Here is a 22,056-nt window from a genome sequence, read left to right on the forward strand (position 1 = left end):
ATACTGCACTTTGGGAGCAGAAATAGCACAAAGACCCAAAAGGGAAAAACTGAGAACTGAAAATCAAGTGACACCTTCATAGTGGAAAACTGAAACTTCCAAATAGCAAAGGACCATTAAGATACATGACAATACAGGAAAAAAGCATGCAGGTAACATGAGTAGGAAACAACAACTAAGATTACTGGAAGCTAACCCAGTTAGTATGAGAAATACCATTAGCAGTAATATGTCTAGAGACCCAGAAAAATGCTCCCCAGCTCACATGGCTTATTCTAGTCTAGCACAGAGATAAAGTAGCTCATGAACTTCTCAGAGCTGCACAGCGGGGTAATGCCTGAGTACAGCAAAGAATCCAGACCTTCCAATGAAGCCCTTTCCCTGGGTGACACTGGCCCATCACTTTCAGTGGAAGCATCATACCCTGGTACTGAGGTTTCCGAGGAAAACCACCTGAAATTGCCCTGCTTCTTCCTTGCACTCTTCTGGGAAATCTACTACAACCATTCCATCTGAGGGTGCAGGTATAAGGAAGGAACAACAGACAACAATTTGGTAAATGGAATTAAATAAAGTGAAATGATTAAACCATGGAAAAACAGACAGAAGGCTTTGTCAGACTCAACGGACATTGATTTAAAATGGTGCTTTTTGAAACCTGTCCAAGCAAGGAAAGCAATGTTCAGCTGGATCTAAATTACTACAAATAATCATACATTTACTGTCCTTCTTGCAAGCAGTGTATTTCAATGTACAAAAATTTGGGGAAGGGAAATCAACTTCTCACCCCTAGATCACTGAAGGACTGACTTAATTCTTCAAAATGTGTTGTTGCCTCAGTTTGAAAACAATGTTACTAAATTATCTGGTAAGACAGCAAGTAGATCAAAAATAAAGTACAATATAATGTCTGATTTAAGACAACAGAGCTAGAAATCAGTATGGTGTCTTGATTCACTTTTAAATGGAATTTCTGCCACTGCACTTTGGTATCACAGCTAAATACTGCTTTTATTCTTCATATTTTAAAAACTTAGCACGCAAATCAGTTTATTCTAGCAATACTGTAGCAGGAAAGAATTTGGCTGTGATAAAAACAAGGGAGAAAGAAAAAGATTTTGTAACTTTCTATTCATATTAAAGCATAAATACAACATAATTTAGCGATGTCCAAAACCATTAACAGTTGCATGTACAATCTAAAAATACACAATCCAGTTTCTAAAGGGTGTGAGTATCTCTTGCAATTAACATAGTAACAGCAGCAAAACACTATCAGAACAGAAGTGGGTGACAGCAAGAAAGCTGCCAATACTGATCCACTGCTTTATAAATGGCTGCATTACAGGAGGATATAATTGGCCTGAAAGAAGTAAAGTTTTTCATAAAGCTTTAATGAGTTTTAGTGCTATTTTCATGTTTCAGTTTTAGGGCATGCTAAAGGCATTTCCTTCTTTCTATTTAAAGAAATTCTTCACTTACACTAGGCCCAATGTTCAAAAGAATTTGTAGGAAATGCTTATATTCTTGCTATTCATACTTTTTTCTAGGCCTATCATCTGATAGCACATGCAATGCAATTACATTCTTCTACTCCTCCCTATTTATTACAACTGTGGACAAACTTGATGGCTGTGGGTTTTTAATGTTTTTTTTTAAGCTATTGCTTGTCTTCATACCATAACTGTAAATGGCAGAACCCATAGCTGCTGAAAATTAGTATTTTCTTTAATGTCCACTTTCACTTGCACGTATTAGAAAAAAAACACAGCTCTTTCTGCCCAGTGATGTGAGGACTTTTCCTGAAGATGGTTTGATTTCTAACGTAATTAATTTTCGGACATCTAATAATTATTTAAAACTGTGTTAAAAAACAGGGATCCTAGGTATGAAAATATTTTTCAATTCTTAATCCTGTAGCTGAACCCTCTGAATGTAAACACCTTTCAGACAATGAGAAGTCGTCCTTTTAATGTTTGTCCATAGCCTAACATATCTCCCACCTGGAAATAAAAATGCTCCACAAGTACTGAAAAATAATGTACTTAAAACTCTAGTAAATATGACCCCTTATTATATGTACCTGTAAAAAAAAGCAAAAAACTGAGTTTGATTTTCTTGAAAAACTATGAGGTGAGTACAAATAGAGGTTTATAACCTTGCCAAGCTGCTTACTAGATCACTAAGACTTGTTTGTGTAGGAGAAAGACCTCGGTAAGAATTTTCTTTATGCTTTTCAGAATAATTCTCATACAAAATTGTACAGCCAAAAGAAAATCATAGAATCATAGAATGATTCAGGTTGGAAAGGAACTTAAGATCATCCAGGGACACCTCGTGAGAGACCAGGTTGCTCTAAACCCTGTCCAACCGGACCTTGAACACTGCCAGGGATGAAGCATTCACAACCTTCTTGGTCAACCTGTTCAAATGCCTCTCCACCCTCAACAGTAAAGAATTAAAAATCTAATTAATCTAATTGATTCAAACCTAATCAATCGAATCGATGAGTCTCTGAGACATAATTAATCAATGTACATCTCCTAAAGCAAAACTATGTAGGTTGTGAAAATTGAAAATACGGGTATAACAGAATACTCATAGTTCAAGTTATAGCAATTATTTGTCTAATTATCATTTCCTCTTTTGCCTATAGTTATTACTTTTTTCTTCCTTATTTGCCAATAGTATTTTTACTGCTGCTCTCATTTAAAACAGTGTAACTGTAAATAAAGCCTTGAAGCACAGATTTTTTTTTCATATCTTTGTTTTATCCAGCATAGAAGGATATAGAATATATAATAAAGGTAGGAGTAGTTAATCAATTTTCTTGAACATAACTCTGAATTTCTTCTTCACAATCACATTCCACAACACACAAAAAAGCAGAGCTTCCTGTTACATGAAGGAAGAAAATGTGTTAATAAGACTCTAATTTGCTTTTTTTCAAGGTATGAAAATTAAAGACAATTCACTTAGGAATATAAATAATATACTTTCCTACTAGCAAGTTTAGCACAGCCTTACCATTGTATCCTGGCACTGGTTTTCCTGCCTGTCCGGGTGGTGGTGTTGTAGAGTTCCCTAAACCAATACAGGAAGCAGTAATAGCAGAACCAGATTCTGATAAGAAGAAACAGGTATTGTTAGTTAAGATTGTTCTTACTGTCATTAAGTATTTATTGGTTCTAAGTTTTCCCTTCTAGCTCAGCACATCAAAATAATAGATAAAAAAAAAATCTCAGACATACAATGAAAGTTTCAGTATTCAGCAGATTTTACGTCTTATCTAATGAATTTAAGTCCCTCACAGAAATTTGCATTCCTCAAAATGGCACATTTTTCACCCCATATAGAAACAGGTCAGTGTCGTGGATTAAGCCCAGGCTGTAAATCAGAACCACGCAGACCTATCGCTCACTCCCCCGCTTTCTTCCTCCACCCCTGCTCCTGAAGGGCTGGGGAGGAGAATTGAAAGAATGTAACATCCATGGCTTGAGATAAGAACAGCCCAGTAACTAAGGTATAACACAAACCACTGCTGCTACCACCAATAATAATAACAGTAAGGGAAATAACAAGGGAAGAGAATACAATACCACCTGTCGATATGCAGCCCGATCGAGCAGTGAGACAGACCTTCCGGATAACTGCCCCCAGTTCTACATCCTGGGCATGACGTGCTGTGGTATGGAATACCTCTTTGGTTAGTTTGGGTCAGGTGTCCTGTCTCTGCTTCCTCCCAGTTTCGCCTCCTCCCTGGCAGAGCATGAGACTCAGAAAGCCCTTGGCTAGACTAAACATTTGAGCAAAAACAGTTTACAGTCCAACAACCAAAGCTGGTCAGATGAAAAAGGTGTTGAAAGATTAATAGTGGCACATGGCCACGTTCTCCTTATGTTGCTTTTAGCAGGCCCAGTGTCCCTGGAGATGTAGGCATTATATATCTCTGAATAGTAACGCTTACCCGAATCTAAATGGCATGTTGGACCTAAGTTTAAAGTCATAATCACCATGGCTGTCCCAGATGAGAAAGGTGTGGATCAAGCAATGTCATTGCAGAGCCCTGCTCCTCTTAGCATGCATTTTTCAGCCTGAGGGTCCCTGGAGCTGTAGCCTTTATGACAGTCTGAACCATAATCCTAACCCTAACCCTAATCTAAGTGGCACCTTGCAACTGAGTTTACAGTCCCAAGCACCATGGCGGGTCAGATGAAAAAGGTGTTGAAAGATTAATAGTGGTACACTGCAATGCTCTCATTATATTGTTTTTAGCAGGCCCAGTGCCCCTGGAGATGTAGGGATTATAGACCTCTTAACAGTAAACCTTACCCTAACCTAAATGACATGTTGCACCTAAGTTTAAAGTCCTAATCACAGTGGATCTCCCAAATGAGAAAGGAGTGAAACAAGAATTGCAGCCCAAATGTCCCTGGAGCTGTAGCCTTTACAACAGTCTGAACAGTAACCTGAACACTAATCATAATCTAAATGGCACCTTGGAGATTACTTTAGGGTCCTAATCACCATGGCTGTCCCAGATGAGAAAGGTGTGGAACAAGCAATGTCATTGCAGTGCCGTGCTCCACTTGGCATTCCTTTTTCCAGTGTCCCTGGAGCTGTAGCCTTTATGACAGTCTGAACCCTTACCATAACCCTAATCCTAACGTTAATCTAAATGGCACCTTGCAACTGTAAAGAATATGAGAATGACTTGTGTCAAGAACTTAGGAATCACTGTTACCAATGCACCTGTGACCAGGGTACCATGTCTAAAAAATGTTGCTGTCAATGTAATGATGGGAAAGAAGAAGAAACAAGGGAATAGACTAGTCCCCTCTTTAATCATTTTGACTGTTAAATTAATAAGAGTGCTTTATGGCTTTGTTTTACTGCTTGAGTGCTTTAAGGAAGGGGTTGGGTAAAAGTTTCTCAACCGGAGACAAGAACCCAGAAACCAAGGAAGAACAATAGAAAGGAGCTACGTCAATGTAAAGGAGAAGACAGGATTGGCTGAAACCCAGGACCACAAAGTATAAAAGGCTGAACCCCAAAGACCCCGGGGTGCATCGTTGGTGGAGCGGAGACTCCTTGGCGCAGCCACGCTGCTTGCTTATTGCCTCTCAATATTAATCAATTGAAATAAAATAATTAAATCAGATCATGGCTAAGATGAATTTTTATAACACAACTGAGTTTAGAGTCCCAAGCACTATGGCTGGTCAGATGAAAAAGGTGTAGAAAGATTAAGAGTAGTACATTGCCATATTCTTCTTATATTGTGTTTAGCAGGACCAGTGTTCCTACAGATGCAGGAATTATAGACCTCTCAACAGTAACCCTTACACTAACCTAAGTGGCATGTTGCACCTAAGTTTAAAGTCCTGATCACCAAGGCTGTCCCAAATGACAAATGTGTGGACCAAGCAATGTCTTTACAGTGCAGTGCTCCATTAGGCATGACTTTTGCAGCCCAAGGGTCCCTGCAGCTGCAGCCCTTCTAACACTCTGAACCCTAACCCTAAGACTAACCCTAATCTAAATGGCACCTTGCAGCTGAGTTAAAATTACCAAGCACCACAGCTGCTCCAGATGAAGAAAGTTCTGAAAGATTAACAGTGGTACCCTTCCATGCTCCTTATGTTGTGTTTAGCAGGCCCAGTATCCCTGGAGATATACGGATTATAGATCTCTGAACACTAACTCTTACCCAAATCTAAATGGCACATTGGACCTAAGTTTAAAGTCCCAATCACCATAGCTGGACAGATGAGAAAAGGCTGGACAAAGAAATTTCTTCACAGTGCCTTGCTCCACTCGGCATGCATTTTACAACCAAACTATCCCTGTCTCTGTAGGCTTTATGAGTGCCTGAATCTGAAACCTAACCCTAACCCTAATCCAAATGGCACCTTGCAGCTGAGTTTCAAGTCCCAAGCAGAATGGCTGCTCCACATGAAAATGCTGTGAAAACAAAAATAGTAGTACACTGCCAGGCTCCCCTTGTAATGATCTTTGCTGCCCTGGTGTTTGAGCTGTAGCTATTATGGATCTCTGAACACTTTGCATAACCCAATACCCTAACCCTAATCAGAAGAGCACCTGGCAGCTGATGCTAATGTCCCAAGAAGGATGCCTGGCCCAGACAAGAAAGGTATGGTAAGAAGCAATGTTGTTGCAGTGCCACGCTCCATTAGGCATGACTTTTCAGTCCAAATGTCCCTGGAGCTGTAGCCTTTATGACAGTCCGAATGGTAACCCTAACACTAATCATAATCTAAATGGCACCTTGGAGCTTAGTTTATGGCCCTAATCACCATGGCTGTCGCAGATGAGAAAGGTGTGGAACAAGCAATGTCATTGCAGTGCCGTGCTCCACTCACATTCCTTTTTCAACCCAAGTGTCCCTGGTGCTGTGGCCTTTATAATAGTTTGAACCCTAACCCTAAACGTAACTCTAATCTACATGGCACCTTGCAACTGAGTTTACAGTCCCAAGCACCGTGGCTGGTCAGATGAAAAAGGTGCTGAAAGATTAAGAGTAGTACATTGCCATGCTCTTCTTATAGTGTGGTTAGCAGGCCCAGTGTTCGAGATGTTGGGATTATAGACCTCTTAACAGTAACCCTAACCGTAATTTCAATGGCACCTTGCAGCTAAGTTTAAAGTCCTAGTCACCACAGCTGTCCCAAACGAGAAAGGTGTGGACCAAGCAATGTCTTTATAGTGCAGTGCTCCATTAGGCATGACTTTTGCAGCCCAAGGGTCCCTGCAGCTCTAGACTTTATGACAGTCTGAACTGACACAGTAACCCTAACCATAATCTCAATGGCACCTTGCAGCTGAGTTTAATGTCCCAAGCACCACAGCTGCTCCAGATGAAAGAAGTGCTGAAATATTCATAGTGGTACACTTCCATGCTCTCCTTATCTTGTGTTTAGCAGGCCCAGTGTCCCTGGACATGTAGGGATTATAGATCTCTGAACAGTAACCCTTACTCCAATCTAAATGGCACGTTGGACCTAAGTTTAAAGTCCCAATCACCATGGCTGGACAAATGAGAAAAGGCTGGACGAAGCAATGTCTTTGCAGTGCTGTGCTCCACTCGGCATGACTTTTGCAACCCAATTGTCCCTGTCTATGTAGGCTTTATGAGTGCCTGAATCCGAAACCTAACCCTAACCCTAATCTAAATGGCACCTTGCAGCTGAGGTGCAAAAAAAAAAACAAACCACAAAACATTTGTTGATATTCTCTCTTTTTCTCAAAGAAAGAGAATCTATAGAAATTATTTTTAATGCTGCTGTAAGTCTGAGCCACAGAAAACAAAGTGTAGGTGGTTATAAATATTAGCAGGAACACAGTATGATACTATTACTTCTTAAATGTGGCTTTATCATTCTGGGGATGTCCCAAGTCTCAGGTTACTTGCCTGGAATTCATAGTCTACACCACCCTCAAGTATCACCACAACAAAGTGGGTTCGTCATCAGCTCTATATTTATATCTGTTAAGTATGGTCAAAACCTTTTTCAGTTCTCTTGCACTAGGAAATTACGGTTGTTGCTGTGAATTTTCTAAGCTTCCACAGCATTTGTCTGCCACTTCAGGAGTTGTTAAATGACTGTTCAAGTGCTAAAAAATGCAGGAAGAAGATCAAAATTACAGAAACTTGTGGTGGGTTACCTTAGGTGTTAATGAATAGGTGAAAATTAGCATTAACAGCTTATTTAAACTAGGGCCTAACACCAGCTGTGGGACACAGAATGAGAATTATCAAGCCTCAATTCTAACAAAGACAGGCTAAAAGGCTTGCTTACTTGTTTCTCCATCTTTCCCTGTTTCTTCTTTTACATGATGCACATTTCCCACACAATCACAGATCCTGGTCTTCTATTCCAACAAGCAGAACACCCAAGCTACAATTACGGTGGTGACACAATATCAAAATGATCTAACATGTCCCATCTTTGATCACAGCGAAAGCTGCAGGAAAAGAAATCTGAAAATTACTCAACAGTTTGGAAGCTTCATTTTCTGCACAATATCTGTGGTGAAGACTTTTTCCCACTTCTCCCCAGAACATAATGAAAATGGTATTTTTCTTAGAGAATGGTGAATTGGAAAAGACAGTGGAGGGGGCAGTTTCTTTTTTTGACTGTGTTAGGAGGAGAAGTGGTAGCACGGAATATATTTTACTGTACATATTGCAGGGCAAGAGCTAAATACCATCTAACAGATAAGGTGAGAAAGGTGTTCTCCTATCACTAAAACACAGTAATTAGGTTTGCTACCAAGAAGTAGGGAACAGAACATCACTGTTAACCTGACGCACCCATGAGATTTGCATGAACTGAGAACTGACAAATATTTCTAATCAAGAGTGCTCAACCGAAAAAACCCGAGGGAAGAGAGAGAATCTGAAATATCTGAAAATTAGTTTTGATTGTTTGACTCTTTGATACACAGCTAATGAAAACAACAGAAACTAGAAAGGAAACTTCATCATACTAATTTGTCTGCATTTGTCCCTGCTTTTTGGATAACGGTGAATAAGACTGAATGAAAATCTGCTTATTCTAAACAAGAACCTCAAGTTCTAAAACTTTGTGAATAGCTCTCTAATTGCTATTTCTTCTATTATCTTCTCAATTACCAGTGGATATATTATTTTCATTATTTACCCAGTGCTCTAATCTCCAAGCTGTACATTCAGTTCCTGTGGGTCAGTAAGACATAGACACATGAAAAAAATTAAATTTTTCTGTACTTGACCAGATATTAATTCAGAGAGGGAATCCCAAAAGCATCTCCTCTTTGTGTTCAGTTAACAGCTCTTGAATGCTAAAGATTCCCATACAATGCAGAAGCACAAAGGAGTACTGTGAAATGACGACAGGAATCTTTGTGCTGCACATGTCTTGGGAAATCTAGTGTATCTTCCCAACAGGATACTGGATTGAAATATCAATTTCCCAAAACTATTCAGGAAACAGCAACCCCTTTCTAGGAGAGGATTTTTAAATCACAGAAAAAACTGACTTGAAAGTAGAATTCAATTCAAAATCCCACTGAAAAGAAATCACTGTTCAGAAGAATAGAGAAAAAAAAGTACTGATGAGAAATACCCTTTACCAATTTTGTGTAATACAAGTACTGTCTGGCCCTTTTATATATTTCCAATAAATAAAGCTGATTAAGAATCTTTGGTTTCAATTAAGGTTGATTTTTTAAAAATTCAAGTCAGGACCTGTATGCAGACGCTTGTCAAATGGACTTTGCATTCCACCTACCCCTTACAGCAGGCTTCTGAATGTACAAATGGACATCCCTGATCTGACACTTGCTTATAGTCACAGATTCACTGAAATTAATGTACAGTGTCTAGATAGATCCCTAATCCTGAAGTCTTTAAAAACTTCAATGTTTTTAATATAAGGAACAGAACAGTAAATCTGGCTTCCTGTCAAGCATTTAGGTGCTAACCCTCCACTCACTATGCTAGTAACTTAGCTCACCCTCTGGCTGTGGAAGGTTTTTCAGGGACAACTGGATCGTAAACCAAATTTATTCTCTGCATAACACCTTATAATGTGACAGTGAAACAGCTATCTAGAAGAGCAATGTTTCGTAACTAGTCTGGTAGCTACATTCAGGATCTGCTCTGAGTTATAATGGAATGAATGCACATCTGAGAATAACAAAAAGTACTTTACTGAGACTTGGAAAAGAGAATTAATGAGAGGTCATTTTAAAATCATAGCTGTTAAAGTGTCTCAAGTCCCTCGTCACATTTTTACTTTCAGGATAAGGGTTGATGTAAAGAAATAGCCCTTGAAATTCAAAGATGTTACCTTCTTCGTTTTGTCCCACCCTACATGTAAATGAAAGATATTATTTTAAAGATATTGAAATATTATTGAGATATATTGGACAGCTAATTAATAGCCTGATACAGACATTTTTGTTGCATTTGAGAATGAAAGCAATTCTTAAGTCAGAGAAGATGTTGCTGATGCAGAAGCAAAAAAGTGCACTCAGAAATTCATCAGAAATCTTCCACCTACCCATGTGCCTGACTTGATGAAGCTGTGCTCTACCAAATGATGCAGAGCAACAGCTAGTAAGTTCTGTGCTCAAAATTGTCTTGCTCATTCACAGTCAACAGTCAAGTTCAATCAAACTAAACAGTTTTGAAATGACCCAGGAATTCAAATATGAAAAATGCCCTGTGCCACTTACATTCCTGCTACATTATAATTTCTAGACTGTCTCATGTTCCTCAACAGAATAGACTTCCATGCTGCTGAAATCCTTTACTTTCTGGCAGGATGTTCTTATGGAAAACACACTGCATTCTGGTGTTAGTATTTAAGTTTGGGTTGCACTAAATGAGTAATGTAAGGCTATCTGCTTTGAATTTCTTAGGATGCAAAAGAGGTGGGAAGTTGTTACATAGGAGGAGACAAAAAAAAAAAAGAGAAGAAAAAGGAGCAATTGTCGTACGTTAACATACACATTAATAACACTAAGTTCTCAGTATGGCAGTGCTGTTTTGAGCCATTCTCCTGGCAAAGCTGTCATTTTGGTTGAGGGGAATTGAAGAAGTTACTACAGCAGAAGACAGCACTGATAAACTGGAGACTAGGGTCTATGGAAAGGAGAAAGCTTAGGCAGAAAATCTACCCACAGAGCAAGAATGCAGCTCTGAAAAGACACCTTGCACTTGCTCTCTCCACACTGTGATCATTTTAATCATGCCAGAAAAAGCAAAATTAAAAGTTCAATAAAGTAACATCAACATGCTTTCCAGTCTGGCAACAGCTACTGGGCATCCAGGAACAGAAAACCACAGTATCAGACGAATTATAGCATTCAAAATCTGCACCACAGCATACAATACTGCTTCCTTTTAATATATTCCTTATAATAAAACCAAATGTAACACATCACAGAAATAATATGTACTGGGAGAGTCGTGAAGATTCAGGGCCCAGATCATCAAGTATTCATACAGACCTCATTTCCCTCACCCTCCAGCATATCACTGCAAAGAAGTCAGTTTCCCATGCAGTTCTTTGGTAAAACTCAAACAGGTTTCTAAGTCTCTGATTACACTAGCGGTAGGTGGCCTCACTCACAATTTGTGATTTAGCACTGTTAACCCTGATAAATTCTGTCTAGACAGCCACGGTGCAGGCTGGTAGCTCAAGCACCAATTTAGTCTTACGCTTTCAAGTCTTGGAAGATAATTTCATATAACTGTTTTAGCCTCTGTACAGTACAGCCATGCCATGTTTTCAGCAAGGAGTCCAAATTATCCATTGTACAATTTTGCCATGAGGTTTTCTTCATCTCTTCCAAGGAAGATATCTCCACTCTCTGCAAAGCTCCAGGGTGGCACATGAGATACAATACAGTATTGATGTCTTTCTTAGAAAGACTAAGTACACCTGGCTAGTGCTGGCTATTTAACTGCAAATACCCTGACGCTAATTATTCATCAACACTAAAATAAGGACATGACACCCAGCCACTACAATCCACTGCACCAGAAGGCACAGAGGAGAACAGTTTGGATAATCCCAATGCAATGTGATGTGTGATGCTGGGCTGTCATCTGGCAGACTGCCATAAAAGTTCATGGTACAACTGCACCCACATTGTTAGTATATGTTGATATGTCATGACTTTTACCATCTTCCAAGAGTAAGTCTAGTGAAAATTACTGTTCCATTCTATCATATTTATACCATTAATTTCCCCATCTATTTTATTCATTTTCTCTTCCTTTTGCTTAAGTCTGCTGTCAAATGGAGTAAAATTTAATCACAGCTTATACTTACTAAAATTCTGATATTCTAATACATTTAGCAGGGTAACGCAGCAAACTGTAATAGAAAAGTGGGCAAAGCCACAAGAAAACAACAGTGACTAAAGAATCTGGAGAACTGTAAATTCTTAAGGATTCCCTGATTCAGTTTTTCCAACTCTCAGAACGGAAGTGTGAAATTAAATCCAAGGCACACATTACGCACAATTAGGTTAGATTAAAGACAATCTGTCATCTTAAGCTGTGAAAGGTTTTGCTGGCTAGTAGTGTAACTTCAAAATCTCATGCACTGTTTGGTAGTTTATTTCACCCCTTATTTCTGAGGAGTATGACGGATGCAGCAGAAAAATTTTTGAACAGTGATGACAATTATAACTTATTTTTCCTCCACCTGACTGCATTCTTAACCTTCTTGTGAGTTAAGCATATGCAGTTTCAACACAATAAATACCAGGCACATACGGAATGACAAAATATGGTAAGTAGCAGTGGTTTATCTTTGCAAAACCCACAAGAAGTATCAAAATTCAAGTGCGGTTTACAAGTTGAACGATTTCTATTCAAGAACTTGTTTTACAAGCAGTTTATCAACTTCTTACAACCTTAAGTGAAGCTAAGGTAGAAAATATGCAAGTAAACCAACTGGAAGGAATTTAAGATATCCTTTCTCAAATATTATTTAGAGAGATTATCATATCTGAAACATGACCTTGCCCATCATGCTGCTTACAATTTAGATTACATTCATTTGGCAGATCAGAACAACTTATTACGTTGATGGGATGGCTGTAAAACACGTTTGTTCTCTCTATAGAACAGTGTAAAACCCCTACAAGTTACCTGCAAGCCTCACGGAAAAACAAGTGGTTTTCACCTCTTCTTCACCTCCAAGTGAAATTAAATTTGACCTTTCTCACTGGGTTAAATTCTACACAGAGCCTTGAAAAACCTCTACTTAACTGCTTAACTTTCTCTACTCAGAAACTGTAATGTAGAAACTTGACTCAGAAAACACATAAAAGCGATATAAATAGGAAATGAACCAAACAATATTTTAAAGGGCTACAAACAAAACCAGAAATATCCATTAATTAAACAGACTCTCCAGTACAGATGTATTTGTACGACAGGACCAGAGTGTTGCACAAAAATCGGCTTATTTGCTTTTTTTCTGGTTATGACTTCTTGCTGTTCAGTATTCACTTCCACTTGAAGCTCTCCTTATTCTCTATATTCTTTATTGTACAGTAGCACCAAGAGTGCTCAATCAACATCAGGGCCATACACTACGGACACCACAGAAAGTGCTTACTGTCTGAAAGACAGCACAGGCAATAGCTAAAAGGGACAACAATGTGAGAGCCATATTCATTTTCATTATCCATTATATGAAGAAGGATGATTTTGTAATTAAAACGCACAACCGGACACCGTGTAGTTGACTTAAGCTAATTTAAATGCACATCAGTGAATGTAATTGTGGGGACTCATTATTCTTCAACACCTTGGCTGGGCATCCCCATGTTCCTTCTTCCCTCGTTTTTACATTGAGTTGGATTGAACTGATTTAGATCAAAAAAAAAAAAAAAAAGGAAAAAATTATTTGTTTTTCAGCCAGTTTAGTCTTTGTCTAAATCTGATCCTATGGCCACATGCACGGTAGGACTGGCCTAAGAGTAGGACCATAAAGGCAGTGCCAGTGATGAAGGAAGAAAGCTCCACTCCCTCTTCCACTGGTGGTTTCACTAAGTTGACCATTCATAAATCACACACGTTACTGTCCCGGGTTTAGCAGTAGCAGTCACTTTTCACCTTTTTACTAGCTGGTGCAGTGCTGTGGTTTTGACTTTCAGCCTGGGAACAGTGCTGGTAACACCGATGGTTTTAGTTACTGCTCAAATATTTGGTCTGGCCAAGGACTTTGTGAGTCTCATGCTCTGCCAGGGAGGAGGGGAAGTCAGGAGGAAGCAGAGACAGGACACCTGACCCAAATTAGCCAAAGGGCTGTTCCATACCACAGCACGTCATGACTGGGATGTAACTGAGAGTTACCCGGAAGGGCTAGTCCACTGCAAGGTTGGACTAGGTATCAGTCGGTGCTCGGGCAGGCAGGGTGAGGCAAGTTATCAGCCAGCAAGTGGTGAGGTGCTGTATTTTCTTCCCGTGTTATTTCCTTTACCATTATTATTATTGGTGGTAGCAGCAGTGATTTGTGTTATACCTTAGTTACTGGGCTGTTCTTATCTCAACCCGTGGGAGTTACATTCTTTTGATTTTCCTCCCCATCCCTCCAGGAACAGCAGGAGAGCAAGAAAGGGGGGAAAGGGGGGTAGCGGTCGTGAGAGAGAGACTGCGTGGCTGACTTGCCAACAGGGAACCACTACAGTTACACACCACCACTGCTGAGCTATTTATATAAGTATGTTTCATTTAAATGGTATCACAAGTACTTCCTCCTTTCCAATCAATTTGTCCATGTAGTCTAAGCCATACTTTAGGATATCACTTTACGTTTTAAATGTCAGATGCAACACAGGTACACATTTAAGTGCTTTCATAAGCCAGGACATTTTTCTTAAACAGAGCTCCAGCCACAAATAACTACCTGAAAATTCATCTATGTAGTCACTCTGTTGGTTTATATCAGATCCTAACCTGCAGCGGTATCAACCAATGCCTCCCACCTCAGCTGGGACACTATTTTGTATCTTTAAAAGCAAACACTGTATTGTATTGTGTTGCACAAATTTAAGTATATTCATATTCAAATAAATGGGAAAGCATTCCCATATTATTATGCCCATATACAGCACTAAGAATGACAGTTTCAAGCTTGTTTGTGCTATCTAGTAATTATGATGTTAGTATTATCTTGACTGTGGAGCTATATTAATATGTGTACAAGAACAGCTGAGTACAGCTAGGCAGAAGCAGAGCATTTCCCTCATTTCATGTGAATGTAAAGAAGCACAGTGGGGAATAAAATAAATCACAAAATAAGCTAAAGGTATCTGAAAATCTGAAGCCTGAACCTCAAAATAAAATCCATTTTGCTTATAAACTAACATATTTTCCTGAAGCACCTGACTTTCCATGCTTATTCTTAGATATTAACATCAGAAAAGAAACCAGCAATTCTTTAAGTATTTTTAAATGCTTCAAAGTACTTTTAGAAATAAAGCATCTATTACCATGATTACATCTTACACTTGTGAAGGTTTAATACTGCTTGTGCAATAACTCTATTGCTATATTCAATCCACTCATTTGAAAACAAAATCAACTGCCAAACCCATTAAAATTCCCCCAAGGCCCCCTTTCACTATATTACCCAAACACAGAAAGCATCCTACTTGTGGTAATGTACATGTACAGAAGGCCTCTGAATATTTCAAAGCACATCCAAATAAAATCTCCAGAATAAATGTACCAAATTTAACCACAAAGATCTAACTAGTTATTTACAGGTTGGTGGGCCATGACAAATATTAAAACCAAAGAAGAAAGTAAGTTCAGCTATCACAATTTGGCAAGCTAGTCATAAAGCTCCAGAAGTTTATGCATTCTTTTTGTAAGAATATCAGGCTCTTTTGCTTACAAATGGTAGTTTACAATGTACATCTTATAAGTTGCCTATATCAAAATGACAGCCAAGATAACCAGAGGACACTAGAAAGTTTTCTGGCCTTTTTTTGAAAATGTCACATGGCATGTTTAAGGATGTATTAAGTTGGGCAATGCACTGAATTATAATGTATTTTCAGACTAAAAATTAACTTCAATTTTTTATTTTCCTCCTACTGTAACATTGTAACTGAGACATGATGAAATTCTAAGAGATAAATGGAGATTATAAAAAGTAATTACACATCTCAGTGCTAACCATTTACTGTTTAATCATTTTGGGGAGTCTTAACATATCGTATGGATAGTGACAGTGCCAAGATGGAAAAGACAGATAAAATTACAACTAATTCACATATTTTTTATTTATCAGCGTCTAACATTTTAGAAACTCCTGTTCTCTTTCTACCTTTACTGGGCAACCCTGAATCCTGCAAAGGTTCATTCCTTCCATGCATCAGATCCTTGCAGCTTACTACTAGCTTTTTTGTCTTTAAATCAGCATGAAAATCATCTACTTTACGCTAATGAGGACTTTATTCTCTTTATTCATGAGCAATGAAAAAAAAGCAGTTGCCATGTGACGAGGAGATCAGCAACCTGTAACAACTTCACAAACATAGACTGGAGAAGCTGTCACAACTTGTCTCCTTCAGGTAGATGAGACTGCTCTATTCATATTTAGCATACCCATTCCTAATGGTGTCTCCTCTTCTTCTTCATTTGCTTATTCAGCATACACTAAACATTGTTGATGGCTGAACTCTGTAACATAAGACTGCTTTATTTTCAGTCATCTAAACCACATCAATGAAATTTTAAAAAGGAGGAAAACATCTATAATGCTTCATTCATATTAATGCATGTGCCCAGCTGCATTTGGAAAGACTAAGATTAATAACAACTGAAAAACTGAAGTCAAATGGGAACAGAAAAGCTTAACACATCCACACTATCAATTCTAAGTTAGAAAATGTCAGCACAAATGAGACAGAGTGGCACTGGCACAGTGGATACTGATTTTTTTACCAACACAGAGGAGGTGCTGACAAGAGTATAGTCAGGAGAAAAAGAGAACCTTCACAGCAATTTAAAGAACAGAGGTGCATGCTTTTTTTCTTTTCACTAGAAGGACCCGTTGTGATTACTGACTTAGACAAGCCCACACTGCAACCAACTCCAGAAATAAAAACAAAAGGGATCCATTTGGTTTTCAAACCACAAAAATCTTGCCATCTCTGACCCAGTATGATCTTTGCAACATGGCACATTTCCCAAACTGCATGTGAGAACTGAAAGCCACGTGAAATGCACATCTGAAATAAACATCAAAAGATAAACATTTTTAGAGGAGAAAGCACACTTCATGTAATGGAGACAATGAACAGCACTGAAGATCACAATAAACCTACGCACCCATAATGATTCTTTCCAAGTAAAAAGGCCTTACAGAATATATATATAATCCAGTCATGCATTCTTTCACATGCAATACCTACATACGCAGTACATAGTAATAAAAAAGACATTTCTGTAGAATACTTTCTCAGCTAAGCAGCTACTGCCTAGATTTCTAAAGGAGAATCTTCTTCACATCGGTTCTGCAGAGAAAACTCATGAAAGTTTAAGACTGGAAGATGAGTATAGATGACTAAGACTGAAATCCTACAGAGGCAACACAATAGAGAGGCCATTTTACTAAGTCATGTCACACATCATATATGATAGAGATGGTTTTAGCATGAGTGCAATAATTCAGTATTTTACCATTAGATTAACAAGGATTACACGAATCAAATGCCCAGTTCTGAGCATCAGCGGTTTTCCATGTTTCCCTCTCCTCCTTACCCTCTCAGAAACACAGTGCTCCAAAGTAAGGTTTTCACAAATAAGCAATTTTATCACATTAACAAATACACACTCATTTAAGAAACTTACATAAGTCTGATGTTTGATGGTTCTGCACATCTAAAGGCCTAAACAGGTTACATCATAATGAAACACCTTTAGCAACAACAACACAAAAAGGTTGGGTGGAAGGAGATTGAGGCTGTGGGTATTTTTCCTCTGCAACCATAGCACATTTCTGGGATGTACACACAGATTGAGGGATCCAATGCTCCACATGAAGGAGAGGCACGTTTCCCCACTCTTCCTCCACATCTGAGTGGTAGTACTTGAATACTTCAAAAGAGAGGCACAACTGCTTTTCACAGGTTTAAGAGACAGGTTGGATCCCTCAAAGCAATTTAGCCCAAATTACTTGGCTTATTAGAAAACATGAGTGTCAAATCCTAATTTAAATCCATGTCACTCCTTTAAGTTAAATTGTTGTAAGATAAAAATTGCAAGGACTGTAATTACTCCAACCTCAAGGGAGAAGCCAATCATCAGGAATAATTAGTGCTCCTGGATTCTGACACAGGTTGACCAGACAGACAAAATAAATATGTAAAAGTTCTGTTCTTTTTCATTTCTCTGAAGCTAATGATAAAGGGCATTGTACAAAATTAGACAGCTACACAATATTGAAAGCTCAGTCTCTGCATTGGCAACGTCCATGGCCCCTAAAAGAATTTCCTCCTCTCTCTCCTCCAATAAGGACAATCAAAAGCTTATTTAAACAGGGTGTCCTAACATGACATTGAAGGAATGACAAGCTACTGTAACTAATGACACTCAGTCCACATCTTCATAAGTCTGATTACTGTCCTGGGTTTAGCAGTAGCAGTCAATTTTTCTCCTTCTTGGTAGCTGGTGCAGCATTGTGTTTTGACTTTCAGCCTGGGAACAGTGCTGATAACACCAATGTTTTCAGTTGTTGCTCAGTAGTGTTTACCCTGACCAAGGACTTTGTGAGCCTCATGCTCTGCCAGGGAGGAGGGAAAGCCAGGAGGAAGCAGAGACAGGACACCTGACCCAAACTAGACAGAGGTATTCCATACCAAAGCATGTCATGCTCAGGGGGGTAACTGGGAGTTACCCAGAAGGACACGGGGTCTTCTGGGTCAGACTCGTTTTTTGGCAGGTGGTATCGTATTTTTTCCCTTGTTATGTTCTCTTATCATTGTTGTCATTGGTGGCAGCGGTGGTGATTTGTGTTGTACGCTGGCTGCTGGACTGTTCTTATCTCAACCCATGAAAGTTGCATTCTTTCAATTCTCCTCCCCATCCCTCGGGGGGGGGGGAAGGAAAGAAAGAGGGAGGAAAAGGGGGGGGAGTGAGTGAACGAGGTAGCTGGCTGGGTTTAAACCACGACATTACTAAACAACGACTGAAATGATCCACGTTCATATACTTAAAGGACAGAATGCAAGCCCCCTGGCAGAGACATGATAAATGACCACTTTTCACCTCCTATTCTACACGAATACCTGTTGTAAATTCAGTTATCCAGAAAATTATGCTCAGAGAATTCTGTAATTCAGGGCTGTGGAGCTGCATAAATTTCTGCAGAGTAATTCCCACTTTTGTAGAACTGCTCTGCTGGATATCAGCTTCCACAAATAAAAATCATGATCCTAGTATTTACAGGATACACATGTCTTTAAAAAGCATGAACTGCATCTACACTGAGGCACCACCTGGCAACCTAGACCAGGAGCCTGGACTTGGAAAGAAATTTGTTATGTATCTTTCATCTGAGCTCCAGACTCTTGGGCTCCATAAGTTCAGCAGTGAATTTTTGGCACTCAAAAAAAACCAAACCCAAAACCCAAAAAACCCCCCACAAAATCCTTACTTTAATTACTACAAATTAAACAGACACCCTTTGTTTCTTTGTTCAGTTTAGGTTTCCTGCTGCCTTTTCATCTGAAAATGTCACCATATTAAAGCAATGCACTTGTTTGATCTGCATAGCTCTGAATAGGACAAAGCACGAAATTGTCAAAGAACAAAATCTGTAATCCAATTGTCAAATGTGTGGAGATGTAGGTCTACATTGACAAGGTAATTCACCTAAAGAACAGTTATGTAGTGGAAACCTGGAAAGATCAGCTAACAATTCAGCTGCAAAATCCGTGTTTCCAGATACTACAGAGAAGATTCTGCAGAACGTTGCCAGGACAACACAATAGAAACTGAAGACTGGGGGACATGTCATGCTGCTTGGAGACCAGATTAATAAACTCTTCCCATAAACAACTGCGTTAAGAAGTAGTTAACTGAAGTACATTATAGTACATATACTTAACTATGATTCATACTTTTTACACTGAATTCAATGATAGTTGTTTGCACAGTTTTAATATAAGATTTGTATAACTTTTAGTCTTATGTGGAATTACACAATAATAGTATGTCTTAATAAAAATATCACCATCCTAGCATTTGCATGTTTTCAAGTTAAGACAGAGGGAAGGAACAAGAACAATTTTAAAAGTGGTATATTAATTAATTGTGCAACAGAACTTGGGGAATTCCTAATAGTAGATTTAACCACACTATGTCACAGAGTATCCAAGATCTCATTACAATGTGCACTACAATGTGTACTACAACCTTCTTTTTCAGCAGCCATAATGTAGTAAATGTAGTAAGCACTGCATGATTTTTTTTTTTTTTTGCCCTACTCCTGCTGCAGACACTCATTCCTTACTGGATAAGGTAGCTATTTCCATGAAAACAAAAAAACATGGGCAATCTTCTCATAGTTCTGTCTGCTCACACTCAGGATGCAGCAAATATTTCCAATTTATGCCTCCTACACTTGCATGCTCTGTAGCTTCAATTCCCACAGTACATGATCAAAAAAGTTTCATGGAAACATGTCTCTTGACTGAGATTTTGTACACGTAGAATTTTATCACTGAATTTACAGTTTCAGTTCTGTTTCAAATGAATTTTTTTATACATCCTCAAAGATAGTCTCAAAATGTTTTTATTTAAAAATATAAAGAGAAAAAAACTCTTTACATCCTATACTTATGAAGAAGCAGAAATCTGACTTCTTAACACCGTTTCTAAATGTCAAAAACAATGTGGTAGAGTTTCATTTTGCTTCTTTTTACTACAAAATACTGAATAGGTAGCATGAAAGCAGTTCAGGATGTTTAACGTGAGATTTCAGAGCCCTCATGCTTCCACAGCTCATCACAAACTCATGGCTGTAACCCAGATTCACATTTCTTTGTCTATTGAGGCCTTTCCCAGGGATGTGGCACAGCAGCTACAACCTAAAGACTGTTTAGGCTATTTCAAAAAGATTTGTCAAGCTGCCCCATAATATACTTACATGGAATACTGAATCAGAGCTACTGTATCATTTCCTTAAAACATAACTAGACAGAGATAGAACAAGGTCTAAAATGTGCATTCCTTTTCCTTTTCAGACAAAATATCACAAAACACATAAAATATGATCAGAAAATTTATCTCCAATCAAGAACTGAATTTGCAAAGGCTTCCTAGATAGCTCGTGTCAAAACACTCCACTTTCCCAATTTAATGTCTGCAAGACTATATTAACTTTACTTACTTCAGAGTGGTGTTAAAAGAATTGCACGTGCTTGCACAACTACTTTGAAGATGAAAAATGCTATTTAAATGCCAACTGGCATTTTATATAAATAAGAGGAAAATAAACACTGCATAAATTCAAAACAAGACTATCCTTTCTCCATGTATAGATTGAGCACAAGATCTGAAAATACTGTTATTTCACCATTGCCATGTCTCCAAAGAAAACAGAAAGTTTTTATGAGGCTTTACTGCCTCAAATACTACTTTGCCACTCACTGATACACGTTTCACAGCTTGTAAGATGTGTTAACTGTATTTGTAACACAAATATTAACATTTAAAGTATTATTCATGACAGCATATTGACACAAACCAGTTTTAATCAATCAGGCTTTCGAGGTGTAGCTGCTTTGAAGTCCCCTAATGAAAGCTTTCTTCTGTTTCAAAGTACTGTTTCAATTCACAGTGACTTCATACACTCCATAAATCTTCTAAAGACAAAATGGAAGAAAATTCTATCTGCGTTTCTTAGTCCATACTCATTTATTTCTAGTTTCAATATGAAGCAAAAGGGCCAAGAGCTTTGCAGATTCTTTACTAAACCTGAAGCAGAAAGTGGTTTACATTCCCTTTTAATTTTATTTTTGTTTGTTAGCTTTTTGTTTCCCTTCACTCATACTCATTTCCATCTCCAAATAATGGCTCAGTTGCTTCTCATTTCTACAAAGCTGATCTTTTCTCTCCTCTCAGTCATAAACAAGGGAATAGAAATTACCTCATCATACGAAACCCACTAATTACCCAGATACTGGTACTGGATTTTCCTCATCATCCTTTCCTTTAGCTTCAGTTGAAAGAGTCAGCAACTAAGACATAATTGCATAAGAAGGGCTGGAGTAGTCAGGTAAAATCCAGGTGCCAATATTTCTCACAGTTTTGTAATGCTTTTGTTTTGGAAGAATGCCAATAAATTTCAAACTGGGGAAGAAGTAACAATTTGCCTGATTATCAAACATCAAAAGTATTTTCATACCTAGAAATAAGTGAAAGGCTTTCAATCTCAGGCATAATGAAACAGCAATTTATAACTGCAGCTGCAATTCAATTACAAAAAAGATAATTCATAAAATTCAACA

At 38.4% G+C, this 22,056-nt stretch overlaps 1 protein-coding gene across 2 annotated transcripts in view; it reads right to left on the bottom strand.

Annotated features, from left to right (window-relative positions):
• Nucleotides 1-22,056, bottom strand: part of ACSS3 (acyl-CoA synthetase short chain family member 3) — an 88,934-nt gene that overhangs the window by 15,259 nt on the left and 51,619 nt on the right. For both annotated transcript variants that reach the window (XM_061369355.1, XM_061369356.1), the window contains one exon: nucleotides 3,028-3,123. In XM_061369355.1, the coding sequence (XP_061225339.1) occupies nucleotides 3,028-3,123 (96 nt within the window). The remainder of the gene's footprint in view (nucleotides 1-3,027; nucleotides 3,124-22,056) is intronic.

Source organism: Neopsephotus bourkii, unplaced genomic scaffold (assembly GCF_033783945.1).
Source record: "Neopsephotus bourkii isolate Nb327-2 ecotype Australia unplaced genomic scaffold, CSIRO-AGI_Nbou_v1 NB_1493, whole genome shotgun sequence".
Classification (NCBI taxonomy): Eukaryota; Metazoa; Chordata; class Aves; order Psittaciformes; family Psittacidae; genus Neopsephotus; species Neopsephotus bourkii.